Source organism: Kryptolebias marmoratus, linkage group LG21, assembly GCF_001649575.2.
Source record: "Kryptolebias marmoratus isolate JLee-2015 linkage group LG21, ASM164957v2, whole genome shotgun sequence".
Lineage (NCBI taxonomy): Eukaryota > Metazoa > Chordata > Actinopteri > Cyprinodontiformes > Rivulidae > Kryptolebias > Kryptolebias marmoratus.
The window spans coordinates 11087954-11106191 of record NC_051450.1 but is presented as its reverse complement, the minus strand read 5'-3'; the positions used below and the strand labels follow the sequence as shown (position 1 = coordinate 11106191).

The 18238-nt window shown below is 40.3% G+C and overlaps 2 protein-coding genes across 3 annotated transcripts in view; one reads left to right on the top strand and one right to left on the bottom strand.

Moving 5' to 3' along the window:
* LOC108230378 (rho GTPase-activating protein 21) overlaps positions 1 to 18238 on the top strand; it is a 78400-nt gene that overhangs the window by 14827 nt on the left and 45335 nt on the right. The window lies entirely within an intron of this gene.
* On the bottom strand, positions 10799 to 13558 carry LOC108230379 (E3 SUMO-protein ligase ZBED1-like). The gene is made up of 3 exons (XM_017406479.3): positions 12137 to 13558; positions 11878 to 12028; positions 10799 to 11654 (listed from the first exon to the last, which is right to left on the bottom strand). Exons 1-3 carry the CDS (start codon positions 13414 to 13416, stop codon positions 11214 to 11216), a joined length of 1872 nt encoding a protein of 623 aa, XP_017261968.1. The 5' UTR covers positions 13417 to 13558; the 3' UTR covers positions 10799 to 11213.

Sequence of the window (18238 nt, the reverse complement as noted above, 5' to 3'; positions counted from 1 at the left end):
TGTGTTTGTCTTGTGTCTCTTTCCTGTCCTCTCAAACCCCAGCCAGTCGAGTCAGATGTTCACCCATCCTGAGCCTGGTTCTTGTTCTGCTGGAGGTTTCTTCCTGTTAAAAGGGAGTTTTTCCTTTACACTGCCGCCTTAGTGCTGCTCAGGATGGGAGATTGCAACAAATTGAAGATTTGATGTAATCAGCTAGCTTCCTTAGATGGATAACTTTTACTCACTTGCATTTTGTAATGTATGTGAAGGTTTTTGTACAGTGCCCTGAGATGACTTTTGTTGTGAATTGGCACGGTATAAATAAACTGAACTGAACCAGTTTTGTATTTTGTATGATATAAAGTGTCAACAATAGGCCCACATCATTTACCAGCTGAGCATTGAGTGAAAAACAGAGATTGTGCTTCATTTCAAGTGGTGAAATCAATGTATGCTCAATTCAGCTATATGGCAGATACAGGTAATAAGGTTGTTTCAATGCCAGCATCAAAATGTTGTCTCGTCTGGGTCAACTGCTGGCACACTGATAAATGTCTGGACCCAGTGACAGTCAGAGCAGCATGTTTGCATCTGCAAGCTACTTCGGTAATACGGAAGGAATTTGTTTGCAAGAATACAGACCCCGAACAGAGCGTAGTATCTAATAAAATTACAAAAGTTTGTACCATTAAAAGTAGAAACCAAACAAAATGGTTTTACTCTTTGAAGAAAGAATACGATGGAGTAGAACCAGGCAATGAAGGGACGAGGAGCTACAAGCAGCTGTACATGCAGTGTAATATAAATGTATAATTTAACCCGGAATTGCTCTATTAATTGCTCAGGGTGGGATCCTTTAGGCACTTCAAAATTCGATTTAATTATAATTCGAAGGGCTGCGACGTGATTATGAAGGAATATTCAATACATAAAAAATAACATTGCAAACAAAATCCTGAGCATAGAATCTCAGACCTAAAAGAAAGAAAATATTTTGCTCTACACTGCAGTATAAACATTTTTCATTCTAGCAAAATTTATGGAACTAAATTAACAAAAACGAAGTCAAAATGCTGAGTACAATGAGATAAAATTCTTTGGCATGGATCGTACATTCATCACTTGTTAGAGCTACCTTACCTGCTTTCTTCAATGCTTCCACCGCTTTGTTCTTGGTCCCGTTGTAAAGTATAGATATGACTGGAATGATCATGTTCTTTTGTGGCCCTAAATTGCGCAACATAGGGACCAAGCCCTGCTTTTCAATGACTGAATGTGGACACAGATCCTTAGCAATAAAAGTTACAAAGGAGGCTTTTACTCCTACTTGCTGTTTTAGTTTCCACACAAGAAAATCCAAACACCTACACCTTCATCAATACCTAGTTTAATGCATTTGTTGTTGTAACATTGTGTGTCCAGAGCAGCAAAACATTCAAGCAGTTAAGGGAAGAAAACAGGCAGCCAGATGAAAATGCTTCATTATGGAAAACATGGTTTCAGTTGGCTTTTATTAGCCACCCTGAAATATAAAAAATGAATGAAATTACATAACATAAACTTCCACTTAAAACAACAACTTTTTAATCACTGTGCTTTAAAGAGAAATGGAAGTAGGGTGGTCACTTTTTTGACTGAGTGCAGGATTTAGTTTTGTGAAAGATAATGAAAGTGTCGCTGACAGCCGGGCAGCCACAGCGCTTATAAAAATCACCATTTTAAAGCCAACGTATCCTGGCCACACCGCATGATACTCCTCTGACAGGCTTTTGGTGCAGACCTTGGTTGTGTGGTTTTCTTCCTCGTCTCTCATCTCTTCATTATTCAATTAAGCAGTAAAGCACATGTTAAGACTAACATTAACCGCGTGGAGGAGCCCCTGTTGGGAAGGCAGCAGTAAAGATCGACTTCTTCTGTCGTGCTCAATCAGCACAGATGAGGATTTGCCTGGTTTGCATTTGAACAGGATGAGAGTACACAACGGATGCTGCTAGTAAATACTTGGTTTTGGAGGGTGTGAGTGCGGACATCCAGGCTGGATTAGGAACAGATGGGTGTATAGAAGAAGGAAACACAGTTATGTGAGATATGTGTTAGCCCAAGACATTAGGTTTTTATTGGCTGTGGTTATAGCAGAAGCTGATGGGTATAATCCTGAGCACCAGGTCTGTAAGTGCTGTTGTGTGGAGTGTAATCGGGTCAAGAGGAACAGAACTGTGATTCAGGTGCAGCGATGCTCCCATTCAGCCAACCCATCAGTCCCAGTGGGGACATCCATCAACTGAGCTCAGGGCCCTTTCAGCTCAGATTTGATTGATTGCTGTTGACTGGCACTAATGGACATGTGACTGCGTGCCCACATGTGATCCAAACACATCAGCGCTTTCACACACGCACACAGAGGAAGGTTGTATCACATGCACGTTGCAGACATTTAGCCTTAGACATACTTACTCTGGGCCTTTCCGCAGTTTCAACATTCCGCTAGCCGTATCTCACCAACTGCTTTTAATCATCTGGGTCACGAGGCTCTCCAGATGGGCCTCAGCATTGGGTGGGACTGCCGTGGACACGGTGGAGGAGGAGGAGGGGGCGCTTCAATTCGTAATAGTCAACATATTTGTGCCTCCTCTACTCAACATCCCCTCCCGTCCTGTATTGCGTCACCCTCCCCAGAGACCTGCGCTGGACAGCATTACACTATACTGGCCCTGTTGTATTCAGCCTAAAATATTTCCACTTTTCCAGCGTTTTACTGGAGAAGAATTTCCATCATCAGACTGTAGAAGCCTTGAAAGGAGCTTGTTGTGCTTTTGGGGACGGCCATAACAGGAAGAAAGATGCAAAGATATTTAGGTCGACTTTGCAAATTAGTCTTTTTTAGCCTTAGATGGCTCTTTAACACAGTACATAAGGTCTTGATCATGAAATTGTGGGTTATAAGACATCATTTGTTTGTAATTTCCAGGGAAAGTCAGTGCTGTTTGTGGTAGCCTAATTAAAGTAAGATTAAAACCCTGTGGATGTGTCAGATCATAAGTGGTTAACATCTTTGGAAGGAAGTTGAGCGAAAAAGTTTTTTCTTTTAACAAGTATGAAGAGATTAAAAAAAATAATAAGCAACACGGTTCTTTATTTTGATTTTATTTAATAAGTATTCTGTAGCAGGTGTTTTATTCACATTAAACAACACAGCTTGTGCACAAACATGCTGAGTAATTTCATCCCGTCAGGTGTTTAACAGCCAAACTAGCTGGTCTTTTTCAGGCATATAATTATGCAGGTTTTTGCATCGATTTGCTCGGTGTTCAGTCTTGCTTTGACTGTGTTTACAATCGTTACCTGGAAACTGTAGCACTGATCGTCTTTTTCGTCCCTTCCCTTCACCACTTCTCCCTTTATAATGCTGATGTATCACATTACATGGACTCATTCTCAGCTCGGGCCTGTTGGGGTATAATACAGCCTGAGTAAAGGTGACAACACATTTGTACAACAGCAAACTTCTGGGATGGGATTGAAATTTTGCATGCACGGTTGAGAGATGCCCCTATGAAAAGAAAGGTTTGATTCTAATTTGTTAAGTGTGCCTAAAACAGAAATTGTTCCTTCTCGAAGAACAAATACAATCTCAGGAAATGTCCATAAATTATACATTTATCCTCAAGGAATACAAGTTTTGTATCTGTGATGTGAAAACAGAAAGTTAAATCATTATTGAGGGAGAGACAAAGTCAGAATGGATGGATTGTTTAGTTGTTCTTTTTATCTGATAATGTTGTTATCTGCTACCATCATGACACAAGAGCCCTGAGATTATAAACGGTTCAATTATCGCCACTTCAGCTTTGTTGGTGATTCAATGCAGTAACATCCGTATGCAGCAGATCAGGGCTACAGAGTGGCTCCTTCCACTATTCCTGCCACAGTGTTGGAACATTGCTGTCAGTAGGGTTGCTCAGTTTAGCAGCTGATCTTGTATCTCCTAGAAGGATTATTGTGGTTGCACCAATAGGATAGAGGCTGAGAATCCTTAGATAGCTTCCAGTGTTGCTTAAACATGTTGGCGTGTGTGCGATTAACTTCAGTCTTGCCCACATGTTCTGTTGAACTTTCCCAGTTTAGACTGGCTTTTTGCTAAAGTAATGTGTTCTGTATTCATTTGTACATTGTCTTTGAATATTTTAAACTCCTCGGAAGTCATTTAATCCCGACTTCGACCCTTCTTGATGTTGATGTCTTCTTCAGAAATTCTTTGATAAGATGTGTGCACAATTAATTTAAAATCTTTGACTACTCTCCTCTCTGTTATTGTTTCATTTTGCTTTACTGGAATGCCAAGCAAGTTCAAAACAGGGTACAGTTTACCTTAACATAAGCTACTTTTTAAAAAAGGAATCTCATTAGTGCTGTAAACATATAAAAATGTAACTTTTGTATTTAAATATGCCATTTTTTTAGTATGCTATTTATTTTTGCCATGTTGAGCACAAAATATTGGAAAAACATCTTGATTCTTTTCAAATTAAAAGGGGGTTTGACACCATTTCAAACTCACCCACCTGCTTTGAGATGACACACTGTGCAGAGCCACTGCTTTCATCTGTCAAAGCCTCCACTAAGGCCAAGAGTCCAGTCTGGTCCCTCTCACTCTTAACCTTTGACTTGTAGAGCTAAGATTGAAACCTAATTCCATTTCACATGCCTGTGAAAATACAGAGGGTGTGCGTATGTGTGTGCATCTTTGTGTGGTCCATCACAGTTTTAGTCTAATTACATGTGAGAGACAGCTAAAGTACCCAGTAGATTTAGATAGAAATCACTCACTCAGTAGCAGATTAGAGGCAGATTTAATGCTTAATCAGGCGCTCCTGCTCAGTGCATTTACTGTCAATGACTTCTGTTCCTATAGGACACACACACACACACACACACACACATAGATACTCATGTCTCTCCTCCCATCTCCAGAACAAGAGGCAGTCAGTGGGGTTTGTTGGTGAATCCATCTGGTCATCAATCTGGGTTATTGCAGCATCGACAACCTTTTCTCCTATCCTTTTTCACTACAGCTACACAAAAGGTCACTAACACAAAACCGTAATAACATAAAACTTCATATTCTGAGTGATAGTTTTGAACATCTTTTGCTGATTTTGACTTTTTGTTATTGTTGAATAGTTATTTAAAAAATGCACAAATTGCTGTTTTCTAAGCCAACTCAAATTTTCAGTTTTTGTAAAGCTCTGAGCTGCTGATTCAGATTTAGACAAAGTCCAATTTTTCTTTAGGAACTGCTTACAGTATGTTATTCTGTGTTTGCTGACTGAAATAATGGTTTTAGTTAATAAACAGTTTATGTGAACTGCATGGGATTATTCCTTTACTATGTCACATTCTGTAAACTGAGTTGAAACTCATATTGAATCACTCTACATTGTGATTAAGGGATGGAGCCAAAAACCAAATAGGAAAAAAAAAAAACATATTTGACTTTCAATTTTAGGAATGTCTAGGATTGACTATTTGATGATAACATTGTTGGACCCCTTTGTTAAGGAGTTGGTTGTAAAGGTTATTTGTCTGTCAGCTTGGCTTTGGATAAAAATAAATACAGACAGATAGTCCCACAGATCACTGGTTTGTCAGCCCTGAGGCTTTGGGGTCTCAGCCCCCCAGGACAAACACAAGTGGAAAACATTGCAGTGAGTAATGGCTGAGTTGTTCCACACTGTGGGGAAGAAAGGTGGAGCGCTAAATAGCCTTTATTTCAGTTCATCTGGCCCACGTCCTTATTACATAACTGGGTTTTGTTGGACTGGCTTACAGAGAGCAGTGTAACCGGTCTAAGAAAAGCAGGAACCATCGGTGCTCCTCTGATGTCAGCTGCTAAGAGATGCTGTTTGGGGAAACACTCAGCGCAGGAAGAATGCTTTGATCCTTTTCAGAAATTTTGAATGAAAGCAGACAGGTTTTTGTTCCCTCCTAGATGCTGGTCAATAATTCACACGGTCCTGATAAAAAAAGGAGACAGACATGAAACTGCATCGGCCAGCGAGATGCTCTAAACCCGGTGACGTTAGGGCTCAGCTGAAAGACGACATTCTTCTCCCCTCAGCTAATACAGGACATTACTGTTTGGTCACACCTGCCCCGCCTGGTACAAATCCCACGTCTGTCTCTGTCTGCAGCAGACTCCGCCGAACCACACCCTGAACGGTCCTGGCAGGAGTCAGCTGAGTGCATCACCTTGTGGGGCTCTTACTCTACCTACAGTCCCTTGATATCCCCCTGAATTCATAGCTGTAACTTTCTAATGGTGCCTCAAGCCCCATTTTTTCTCTAAACACATTTACTTTTATGTGGGATGCCGATGTTTTACATCTAAAAGGACTCAAACTCAAAACTGTCCTAGCAGTCTACACACTTTTATCACCTGAACAATGTTTGTGTAGTTTAATTTTATACCCAGAAGCTGCTTTTTAAAGTTTGCATTGTGAGCCTTCTTTCCTGGAGGGATTTAGTTTCACCTTCAAATGAGAATTTCTCCCAAGGTCTCCAAACTGGGATCAATTTGACTGCTGTCTACTGCAAATCATCAGTACTCCACACAATCACACTAAAGACTGAAAAACAAAGACAGCCTATCACTTTAATGCCCGCCCATTCTTGTCCTCGTCACATCCTTATCCCCCATCTGGGCTTTTAAACCCAGTTCCAATCCAGCTCCTGCAGTGACTCGAGCAAGAAGTACCAGCTGACAACAGGCAGCAGCTCAGACGTTAATGGAGTCGTGCTGATCCACAGAACCAGGCCCGCGTCCTGTGCTGCCGAACGAGCGGAGAAGGAATGCCTTTTCCCTGCAGCAAACCAAAAGCAGCTGACTGACATAAATCTCCTTCCACAGACATGGAATCAAACTGTGTGATCCCATCCCAGCAGCCTTGTTGGGTTTTTCTTAGACCATGACACTTGAGTTTATCATTCGCCACATCAGAACCGTAAAGTGGTCCTCTGTCTTCAGTGACGCTGGCTTACGCGCCGTGCTGGATCCTAACCATGCGACAACTGTGGTTGGCAGAGAGCCTTTCAGCTGAACGCAGCCACAAGTCATTTTGATGAGATGCAACATGATGTCACAGAGTGAACTTTTGGGGCGTTCATGACCACGTCTTAATTGACGAAGCCTCTGCGGCTTCACTCGGAGGTTTGATGAAGTGTAACAAACTGCGCCTGGAGAAGTGGAGAGTTCAGAGGACACACCCATTATTGGCAGAAAAAAAAGGAGGAATGAAAGGAAGTGGACGGGGAGGGTGGATTTTACAGAAACTACACCAACATCTCACAGAACTCTTTGCTGCAGGTCAGGATGTTGCAAAATTCTGATTTATTTTCAAAGACTGTGGGCATCCACACTTCTAAGAACTAAATGTTTTATCAGATATTCTTCAATAATATACAGCTTTTGGTCAACCCGGGACTTGGTGTGTATTTGTGTGGACGTGTTGTTTAAAGGGTGTGTTCCACAGTCTTCATCAGTCTTGGCTCCGGTTCTGGGTGCTTCTCGTCATAAACTCACCAAATATGTCCCAAACCGAATGGTTTACAGTCCACTAAATGCCTCAGCAGTAACGCAATGTTTTTGTATGTGTCAGTGTGTCTTTTCATGTAAATGAAAATGAAAAAAAAGCGTTTTTATTTGTTAGACTTAGCAACCAGAGCTTATACTTCTATTTTTCTTGTGAAGTAATTAATGAGTTAATTACATCAGGAAACAGTAAAACAAAATATTGTTCATGGTTTCAAATTATCACATTGAATTTAGTCTCATTAGCTGTTTTTTTTATCTCAATATAACTAACAAAGTCAGGAAACTTTGCTGTTTCTTTGAGTTGTCAATCTTTAACATTTTTTCTATCCATTTTATTTAATTTGTTTCTGTATTTTTGTTTTGGTTTTAAAAAATTTAAACCATATACTTATAGATTTAATCAATATGGTTGCTTTTTAAAAAAATGTTGTATGTTTATTTTGTTTGTCTTCCAAGTTTTATATCTATTTGAAGCACTTACGGTTACACTTGTGTTAAAAAAGTGCTGTATAAATCGAGTTGACTTGAGTGTTTGCTGTGTTCAACAATGATCTACATACCTCATATTCAGCCAGTCCATACTGCACAATAAATGCACAAGTTATGTGGAAAAAAAAACCCAAAACAAATTGCCTAAACATTCAAGTAACATATCAAAACCTAACGTAAATTACATCCCAAAAGCCTCGGTGCGGGGCTTCCTGCTTCTATTCAGGCTGGTGCCAACCCTCCCATGATGAGGCCCGACTCCCAGCAGTAATAATTACCACTGAGGGAACAGCAGCTGCTGCTTCTACTGCAGTGTTCACCAGCGACCTGCAGCCGCTGCACGTGAGCGAAGTGATCACGACACAGACGTAGCGAAGATAAATATTTATTATTCTCCTGTGCAGTTATATTTTTAGAGGTTGGTAGCATCTCGCCAGTCGCCTGATGAATTTTGAATGATGGTTTTGAATATTTCACCAGTTGACTAAAATAGCTTTGTTGGATGCAAGAGAAGTCGTGTTTGGTATATTCGTTCTAGGCCTGATTGTATTGTATTTGCCATGGTGCTAAAAGTTGATTTCACTACTACAGCTTGAAATCTGTTTTGATTAAAACTGTATGCAAGATGTAGTTTTAACGTGAAGTTTAAAAACATTAACAACTGTATTTATTGTGAATATTAAAGCTGACATGAATGAGACAGAAGGACAGGTAAAAAGCTTGAAATAGTCCAAGAAAGCAGAAATGTTCAGGGCTACATTTCTCCGTTTAGCTCTTAATTTCTGTGGTCAAAAAAGAGGCAGCTGGGGAAAAATGTTTTCTCTAGAAAAAGTTTCTTTTGTTAAATACACCTACAGGCACCTGTTGATTTTTTTTAAAAGTCAACATCTCGTGCTGAGCAACACAGAGCTTCATGTGTCTGCCTGGTTGGTTGGTGCTCATCCTTCACACAGTCCTTATTGATTTGTTAGGAATTCATCTGGTTTGACTGGACCATTCCACCTCTACCCACGGCCCCATTCAGACCTCAGACCAGCTACGGCAACTTTAAGATCATCTCACGCCCCCGCTATATGGGCTCTTTATGAAGCATACAGCAGTGACAGCTTCTTAAAGGAGGCTTTCAGACAGATGGAAAGTCTGGGCAGGATGAATCTTACAACTGATTCTTGCATTTAAACAGCCCAAAGTGGTTGTACAAACCTTTCCATGTCTGAGTCATGATTTCTATGCTGAGTTTCACAGTAAAAATGCTTTTTTTGTGTATGTTCTGGATGAACAAAGGTGTTTTACGTTGGTTTACTCCTGCTTTACTTTGGTATTTCTTCTCTTATCTAACTAGAGAGCCATACTTTGGTTTTATTTTATCAAAGAAAGATTTCAGAGGGTTTAAAGATGAGGAATCAATGAATGGCAAATTTTAGAGACAAAGGGAGGAATTGCCATCTGTAAATGTTTTATACATTCTGGATTTAATCATTCAGTCAATCTTTATTTATATAAAGATCAATAAATCAATGCATTAAAATTATTTTATCATTGTTTGTTCTTTGTGCAACTAAGAAAATGCATCCAGGACCAAGGCTGTGTCAGTCCTGTGTTACATCCACGAGAGACAGATAAGACGATGATTGTTGAGACAGAGGGGTGGCCTTCCTCTCTTGTTTATCTCGCATCATTCTGTCAGCCTGACAGGAGGATAAATGTGTCTTCATTAGCGCTTTTTGATGATTGTGGTCCCTTTGTCATCTCGCCTCCTCTGAGCCACACGGACTTACCCCCCTGAGGGGAGAATGTCTGGAAGACGTGGAGTGATGCAGCATTTAGAAATGGCCAGTTCAAGAGGTGTGAGCAGGAATGTCATTAGAAACATATTTGCTGCTTTTGTGGCGAGAGCAGCTGCAGAGGAGTGAATAAGCAGCCTCCTGAATGCTTGATTGGCAGCGGCATTTATCTCAAGGTGTCTAGGGACCTCTGGAGACTATTGTCCAGATCAAGCAGCGCTCCCTCACAGGGGAATTTACAAATCCACAAAGCTCATGCACTCCCCCGTAATGATTTCATTCTTTTGTCTTAGATGTTAGTTTTTGGGGTGATTTTCCAACACATACTCTCCTAACTGTAGCTGTAGCTCCTTCTTTATGGAAATCCCCTGTATTTCTTTTCTTCCTGGAAGTTGGAGGCTGTTGTGCCTCTCTTGTGCACTGGTTTCCATAGCAAACTGTGAAATTCGATGGCTGTTTTTTTTTTTTTTTTGCCAGTGGAAGAGAGGTGATGTACTTCATCATAAATATGTGGTGGGCAATGACTCACAGGGAGTTAGAGTGGTAGCTTTTGGAGTTGTTGCATCATGATTTGTGTTTAAGTTGGGTGCCTTTCAAAAAGAAACGAAAGCTTGTGCCAACCTCATCCTCACGGCCAAAGCATGCAAGAAAAGATGGGCCATTGTGTTAGTGGATTTTAATCTCAAACTCTAACATTTAATGTAGCTTGAAATTAAATTTCAAACAAGTGCCAGTGAACAATTATTTTGGAACAAAATGAGCTTCTATTTAAAAGGCACAAAGATAAAGAAAATAATACTGGAAGAATTTGAGATAACTCACCATTATTATTAGGGCTGGGTATTGTTAGGAACCTCACGATTCGATTCGATTTCGATTATTGCTGTTGCGATTCGATTCGATTCGATTCGATATTGATTTAAAGTTGTGAAGACACAAATGATTTAAGATAATGTTGACATTTTTAAAATATTTATTTTCATACAAACTTCTGTAACATCACATTTCTGAGCATAGAAACAAACTTTTTTCTGCAATGTGCTTACAGTAGAAAACTGTTCTTAATAAACAATAAAAAATAAAGTGCATGTAAAATAAAATTAGGCATAACTTATCTCTTGAAGTCTAATATAAATAAAAATGCATTTCAATAACATCTGTGCATATTAGTGCAGATTTAAACACAAATCATAGGGTTGTATTCAACTGAATTGCACTGAAAACGTTTAGTGCTTGTAAACATTCTTAGCTTTTGAACATGTAGTGATTAACCTCTCATTTTTTAACATATCTTGAACTGAACTATAGTACTGTAGCCAGAAATAAAGAATTGTACTGTAACAGTACTGTTCTTCATTTCTGGTTACAGACTAAGTGGGCACGTGGAGATTCTTGTTCAGAAAAAGCAGCTGATCCACATGCTCAGGCTTCAATGCACTTCTCTGGGCTGTGACTATGTCACCTGCTGTGGAAAAGATCCTTTCAGCAGGTACACTACTGCCTGGGATGCAAAGGTACCTTTTAGCTTGGCATGACAACAAAGGGTATTCCCCCTCATGCTCTCTCCACCAGTTGAGTGGATTTGTGGAGAGTGGCAGTGGTTGCACCTCTTTGTAACGCACCACCTCATCCAATGCCTTGGTATCTGTGGTTCTGGACACTGCTACTGGAGTTGTATATGCGCTTCCAAAAAGATCAGCCAGAGCACAAGAGTCCCTTGCTTTCTTTGGTGATGGTCCAGAAGGGTCATCAACCGGCTCTCCCTGCTGTTCAATTGCCTCACGGTCTTCATCCATCAGCCCACTCTGTTGCTGCAAAAAAATAAGAAAATAATCGCATTGGAAAGAAGAGCTTTATCATTTCAAATAGCTCATTTAAAATGCATTGTAGGGCTAAATCATTAAAATAAAAAGTATATTAATTTGCCAGTGTTCAAATAATTGCAGACAAGATAGCATTCCATAAGACAACAAAACAAAACTATTCGGTGTGTATGTGACAGAATGCATTTTTTATTTATACTTTAGTACTTACTGAGCTTTTAACAGTGGCCAATTCTTTTGTGAGAGCTATAAGATGCGTGAACACTTCTTCTCGCTCATCATCATCTGACAGAAAAAGTAGGGCCTTAAACCTTGGGTCCAGGGCAGCAGCAATGGAGAGCTCATCCTTCAGACCCAGGTACCTTGAGAAAATTTTAAGTGACTTTGTGTACACCATAATCATTGTTTTTATAAATATTAATGACAAATTATTTAATTGTGTTGCAAAAAAGTTATATATATATTAATACCTTTTTTGGAGATCCCTGCACATAGCAATCTTCATTTCCTTCACCACTGCAGAGTCACTGGATGATGGTTGCATATCCTCTAGAAGTCTTTCTTTTAGAGGTGCAATGACAGACAGACTTGGGGTGCTTTCCTGAGACATCACCAAGGTGGCTTTCTTTAATGACTTCAGAGCCTGAGCAATATCCTCTGCTGCTGTAATGTCTGCCTCTGTAAGGGAGCATAGATCTTTTTCCTGCTTTCGCACTTCAGGTGCAAGTAATGCAGCAGAGACAGCTGGTTGTTGTTCCAAAAATCTCTCCAGCATATCTAAAGCGCTATTCCATCTTGTAGAGACATCAGTCAGTAACTTGTGTTGTGGGAGGTCCAACAACTTTTGATTCTTCTTGAGTGCATGACAGGCCAAAGTGCTGCGATGAAAAAAAGCAGAGATGCGCCTCACTCTGCCCAGAAGCCGTGTGACTGCAGGGGTTTTAAGAGCAGCCTGCGAAGCCAAGTTGAGCACATGGGCAAAGCAGCCAACATGCAATAGATCAGTGAGACCGACAGCAGCTAGCATGTTAGCCGCGTTGTCTGTAACAACAGCAGGCACTTTTCCGGTTATGCCCCATTCATTTATTGCCTCTGTCAACAAGTTTGCTATATTGCTACCTGTATGACTTCCATGAAGGGGCCTGGTCTGAAGCACATTTGACACCAATTCCCACTCGTCCGATATGAAATGAGAAGTGATGGTTACGTAGGGGTCGGTAGCTCTCGAGGTCCAGCCATCACACGTCAGAGCAACTCTTTCGGCCGACTTTAACGACTCCAAAACGTCTGTCTTCACCTCTGTATACAGTGACGGCACAGCGACTTCTGTCATGTATTTACGTGTTGGTATTGCGTAGCGTGGTTCGAGTATCTTTAGCATATTCTTAAAACCCTTGTTTTCAACAACACTGTACGGTCGTAGGTCCTTGCAAATAAACACGGCTACAGACTTTGTGATTTTTTGTGCGCGGGCAGAGCTTGACGGCAGTTTAGAGATGAATGATTTGTCGATTTGTGTCTGTTTGGAGTCAACAGGTTGTGCTTTTTGTAGCGCATCTGCGTGGTATCTGGTTAAGTGATTGCGCAGGTTTGTCGTGTTACTGCAGTACTTTAATTCTCTCTGGCACAGCTTACATACCACCTTGCTTTTGTCGACTTCTTGAGTTCCAGATTTAGACAGGAAAGCAAAATGAGCCCAAACATCTGACTTAAAAGTTGACGGAGTTAGCTTTCTACAGCTGCTCGCCATGACTGTTGTTATGCACTCAGGTGCTCAGCACAGTAACCAAACTCGCAGCGCCCCCAACGTGTCAGGAGGGGAATCGATTCTGAGGAGCCCCCTAATCGATTATGAATTTTGCATGAAATTATTGCGATGCATCGATTCTTCAATTATTTTACCCACCCCTAATTATTATTCTTAATTACCTTTACAATGTATTGTGATTAAAAAAGCTGCAATGCAAAAGTTTGACCACACTTAAAAATCCTCATTAGCTATTTACTTCTGCCAAGGAGGTTATGTTTTCGAGACATCTCATGGGTAAAGGATGTGTGTCGATTTTATGGTCACAGGGTCAAAGGTGAAGGTCGCAGGTGATCCCTTTGTTACTCCACAAGGATGTTATGTTTTCGATCGTGTTTGTTTGTCAGTCTGATTGCAAGATTACATGAAAACTAGTAATGAACAGATTTGGGATTATTGGGGTTGTCACAAACACAAAACAATTCATTAAATTTTGATGGTGATCCACATGATGATCTGGATCATACTATTTCATATTGACGCCTATGGCCTTGGTGGAGGTTTGCGTTTTCTGAGTGCTTCTAGTTTAGGTAATGACTCGGTCATTTTGTTTTAGGAAGAACAACAGATCTTGAAGAAGGGTTGGAATTGTGAGATTTTAAAAACCAAGAATTGACAGAAGTAAGTTCATTTGTAGTTCGAAACATACTTAAAGTGTTTTTAATCACTTTTTGTCTCTCCTGCAGCATCCATTGCAATTACAAGCACTTGGTCAATTATGCAAATCAGGGGATGACTTCATTTAGTGACTTTTAGCGACTTTTCGGACAGCCGTTCTCCGAGGAGCTGGCAGCACTGCAGGGGAAGCTCTTTGACAAAAGGGCGGAGTGTCATATGTTCAGCTCACCAGCGTTTTTAATCGGCTTACTCTGCTCAGGACTGACCAAAATATTTGGAAAAAAATCAGCAAAAATTGATCCAATTAATTGACCTTCAACTCAGTGGGTCTACTTTGTTCCCTGTTGTACATTTTGAGCAGCAGTTTTTTTTTATCATCTCAGTTTCTTCTTTTTCCTGAAAGCTCTAAATGCATTTGCTCTCCACCTTAGAAGAGTACAATAAAATCATATTACATGCCCATCATACTGATATGCAGTAAGTAACTCAATCACTGGCTCCTACACTCCGATTAGGACACTCATTAGAAGTTAAAACTAGATCAAAACTTCTGTATATACTCAATCATCACTGGTAGACTGTTTCTTTTGCACAGCTATCAGTTGTGGGTCTTATACCCCTACATGTACCCCCTGTGTGTTGTATGAAGAATGGTTTCATGGGTTATAGTCACAGAATGAGAGCAGTCTGTCCCCTGGCCCTCATTAGCCACTTCTTTGTTACAGTAAGCAATACCTCACGGAGCCCAGATGCAGCATGTCCAGATTAGATCTCACACCCGCCAGGAGTCCTGAAAAGCCACTCCTGAATCGAGCCTAATCCTCTTGCAAGACTTTCCCTTCTTCTTCGGTGCCACACACAGACACAAAACATCCCCAGCTACAGAGACACAAAGGTGGCCGCACACAAGCGCCAACTGGAGACTTCAGAGGTACTTTTTGGAGCCCTGTTGCTGCCTTCTGTCTTTAATCCCTGTCCAGAAATCCCGTCAGCTGCTTGAAGACCACAGGCTTCTTTCTCTTTGTTACACAAATCAGACCTGCTGATAGCCATCTAATAAATCTAAGACTTTTAGAATATTGAAATCAAACAAAAATCATAAAACAACCTGGCTTTCATTCTGTTGTTTCCTTTCAGAAACATAAACATCTGAAATGAGTTTCACAACCAAGGAAACACATATTGGCTGTCAGATTTTTCTAACTCCTTTTAGTTTTTGGGATAAGTCTGTGGTGAGTCCTAGTATACAGCTTTTTCATCTCATCCAAATTCAAACTCTACGTTTTGACGTGTCAGCTCAGCACTAATATAGCTTCTTCTTTTGGAGCGATATGTGGTTTTAATCTTCGGTGACTACTGAAAAGCCTTTTCTGTCTTTCTTGTTATTTCATCTTAGTTTGAGTTTTCTTTGGCCTTACATGTGAGTGTGTGTGACGCCACAGTTATCAGCAGGGGAACTCGGGCTGTATGACGTCGGGGCAACAAGCAGAGCCACAACAAGCAGTAAACTCTGTCTGATAGTCGGGTATTCCACTGGTAGAACTTCACAGTGGCCCATAACCATGTTTGACTTAATTTTTCTTAACTGGGTCATGCTTGTTTGGTTTGTTATTGCTGCTTTTCTTGGATGGATTGTCTTGATTAGACTCTACACCTTTGTGGCGTCTCATAAACTTGTTCAAAGTATTTTTCTTGCTGGTGTTAAAGAGCTGTTTTATTGTGTGTGTTTGGCCAGGGCAGGATCCCATTAACCCGTTACTGCTGCTCTCAGTTTTATACCAAAGTGAAGTGGAAACTTTTGGGTTCGGCACAACCAAAACAAGGTGTGGGAAAACTTGTGAAGGAAAAGAAAAGAGTGTTTCTGTCACAAGAAGTCAAGCCAAAAACCTTTTTGTTGTTCAAGCAAACAGCACATTGTGGATTTTTATGCTGCTTCACTTTGACCTTAGTTGTGTTTTTAGCAGTGTAAAAGGCTATGTTATATTTACATGAACTTGTGACTTATTTTGCTGGTTAAAGTCTGCAAATTTAGCTCATAAGTCAGTTAAAAAGGACAAAATGACACAACCATGAGACTACTTTTAACCATTTATGGCAGTTATTTAAATCTCTTCTAACAGGTATAGGAAAACAAATTATTAATGATTATATTTTACATTTAATTTGATTTATGGAGATCATCTCAATACCCCATTTAATGTTTCACAACCTACAGTGGTAGGTTGTTTCTAGCTTTGGGAGCTGCTGCTTTTGAGAACCTGTAATATAGCAACTGATGTTAAACAAAAGGGATCTGGAGTTGATGCAAAACCATTAAAAAGTCCTTGATTGGGTTACTTGACGTTGGATTTGGACATTCATAGCAATGGTGAATATTCTCTTTTTGGTAATTCTCTTCATTGGTAATTTTCTAGAACATTCAGCAACAGTACCTGGGATGATCTGAATGATTTCTAAAGCCGCACCAGTTCTTTCCTCAAGGTTGAAAATGCATCCCATTTTCTCCAGTCCAAAGAGCTTACACAAAAGTCCTTTTCTTAGTTTTTGCTCTGCACTTGCACAACAAGCTGTAGAAAGTATTTCCATCCTATAATCCAGTGTGTGGGTTGTTATCAACCTTCGTTTACATAGAAGAAAGTCTGAGGAAGTGAAATGAGCGGCCCGTCTCAAGCCTCAAATCCTCTGTTTGCTGTCCTTCACGACGCCTGTAGCCACACCGAATATACAGCATCACGGTCACACAAATAAACCGTGAAATCACACAAGCGCCCACGAAGATCACCCCAAGTCTGTGGACACAGTATTGTGGTCTTGTTTGTTGCCACGGTAACGGCACAATATTTCTGGGTGGCCCGTCTTGTTTTTGTGTTTTGCATGGCACCAAATGAACTCTCCTGCCAACAGATCTTCTTTCCAGTCATGTGTTTCTGATTTTCAGGAATCCAGAGACATATACGATGTGGTCTGAAAACTTATAACAATCTGAGTGAAGCATTGTTTGGCTGGAAATTGGAACCTCGAACGATGGTGTGTTGCACAAACACAAACTGCATGGTTCTCAAAAATATCCACGCTTGCGAGACTTAATCCTTGTTTTGGCTTCCACAGGTCAAGTGTTTCAAATGGTTGTGCTCGGCGACTTCTATTTCTGCTATCTTTTCCATACAGAATACCACATGCTAAATTGGGCTGACTGAATGTGGTAACAAGATGCTCATAACCGAACCCTGACAGGGAACATTCCACGACTGGGTTCCTGATGTTGCTTTCATGGTCACTGCTGTCTCGGATGGCGAATATTCCTCAGAATTAAAATAGACTGGTAGTTGCATTTTTGCCGTTTTGCAGACATTCTCACCCCCTTCACAAAACTGTCTCTGCTCCTAAAGTCTCTGAGGAGATTGTTTTTTTTCCTTGAAGTACTAAAAGCGTATTTCCTTGAGAAAGTGTGATGGTGATTGTCATCACTGTGTGTTGTCCCTCATTTTGATTTTTGTGTAGCCCGGTTCTGAATTCTGTGTTTGTGTTTTTATTCAGTTTCCTGTTTTACTTTATAAACTCTTCCTACTTGTGCTTTTGGTCTGTTTTACTTCCTGTTTCCTCATTAAATCGGTTTTTGGTTTATTGTTGTCAGCTCCTGTTATACCATTGTCACTGTGTCTTGAACAGGTTCCTCCTGTTCTGCGTCAGAGTTATAATACAGAGTCTACCTGCCTGCAATTTGGTCTTACTCCTTCAAAGACCTTACGCTAGTGATAAAAATAGCAAAAGAAAACCAATTATTCTGAGCAAATGGAATTATATTCATGTAACGCCCAAGGTTATTTCACTTAATATTTGTAGTGTCAATTGCCTGTTGTTGGTATAAATTGGCACAGAAAAAGACAAACTTGTAGGTAAAAGTAGACAATTCTTGTTTTGTCATAAAACCTCAAAATACCTCCATTTGTTTTTATTAATTTAACAAAAGAGGCTCCACACATGTCAATAATTTTGTATTTCTTCAGACTTTAGCCTGGATATGGCCTCTCAGTGACATTAATTTTGCCTGTTTAGTTAATTGAAAGTAATGGGAAGCATCGTGAGTCTAAGTGAGTCAAATGAAGTGGGAAACTTTCCAAGAATTTTCCTAATGTTTTTTCACAGA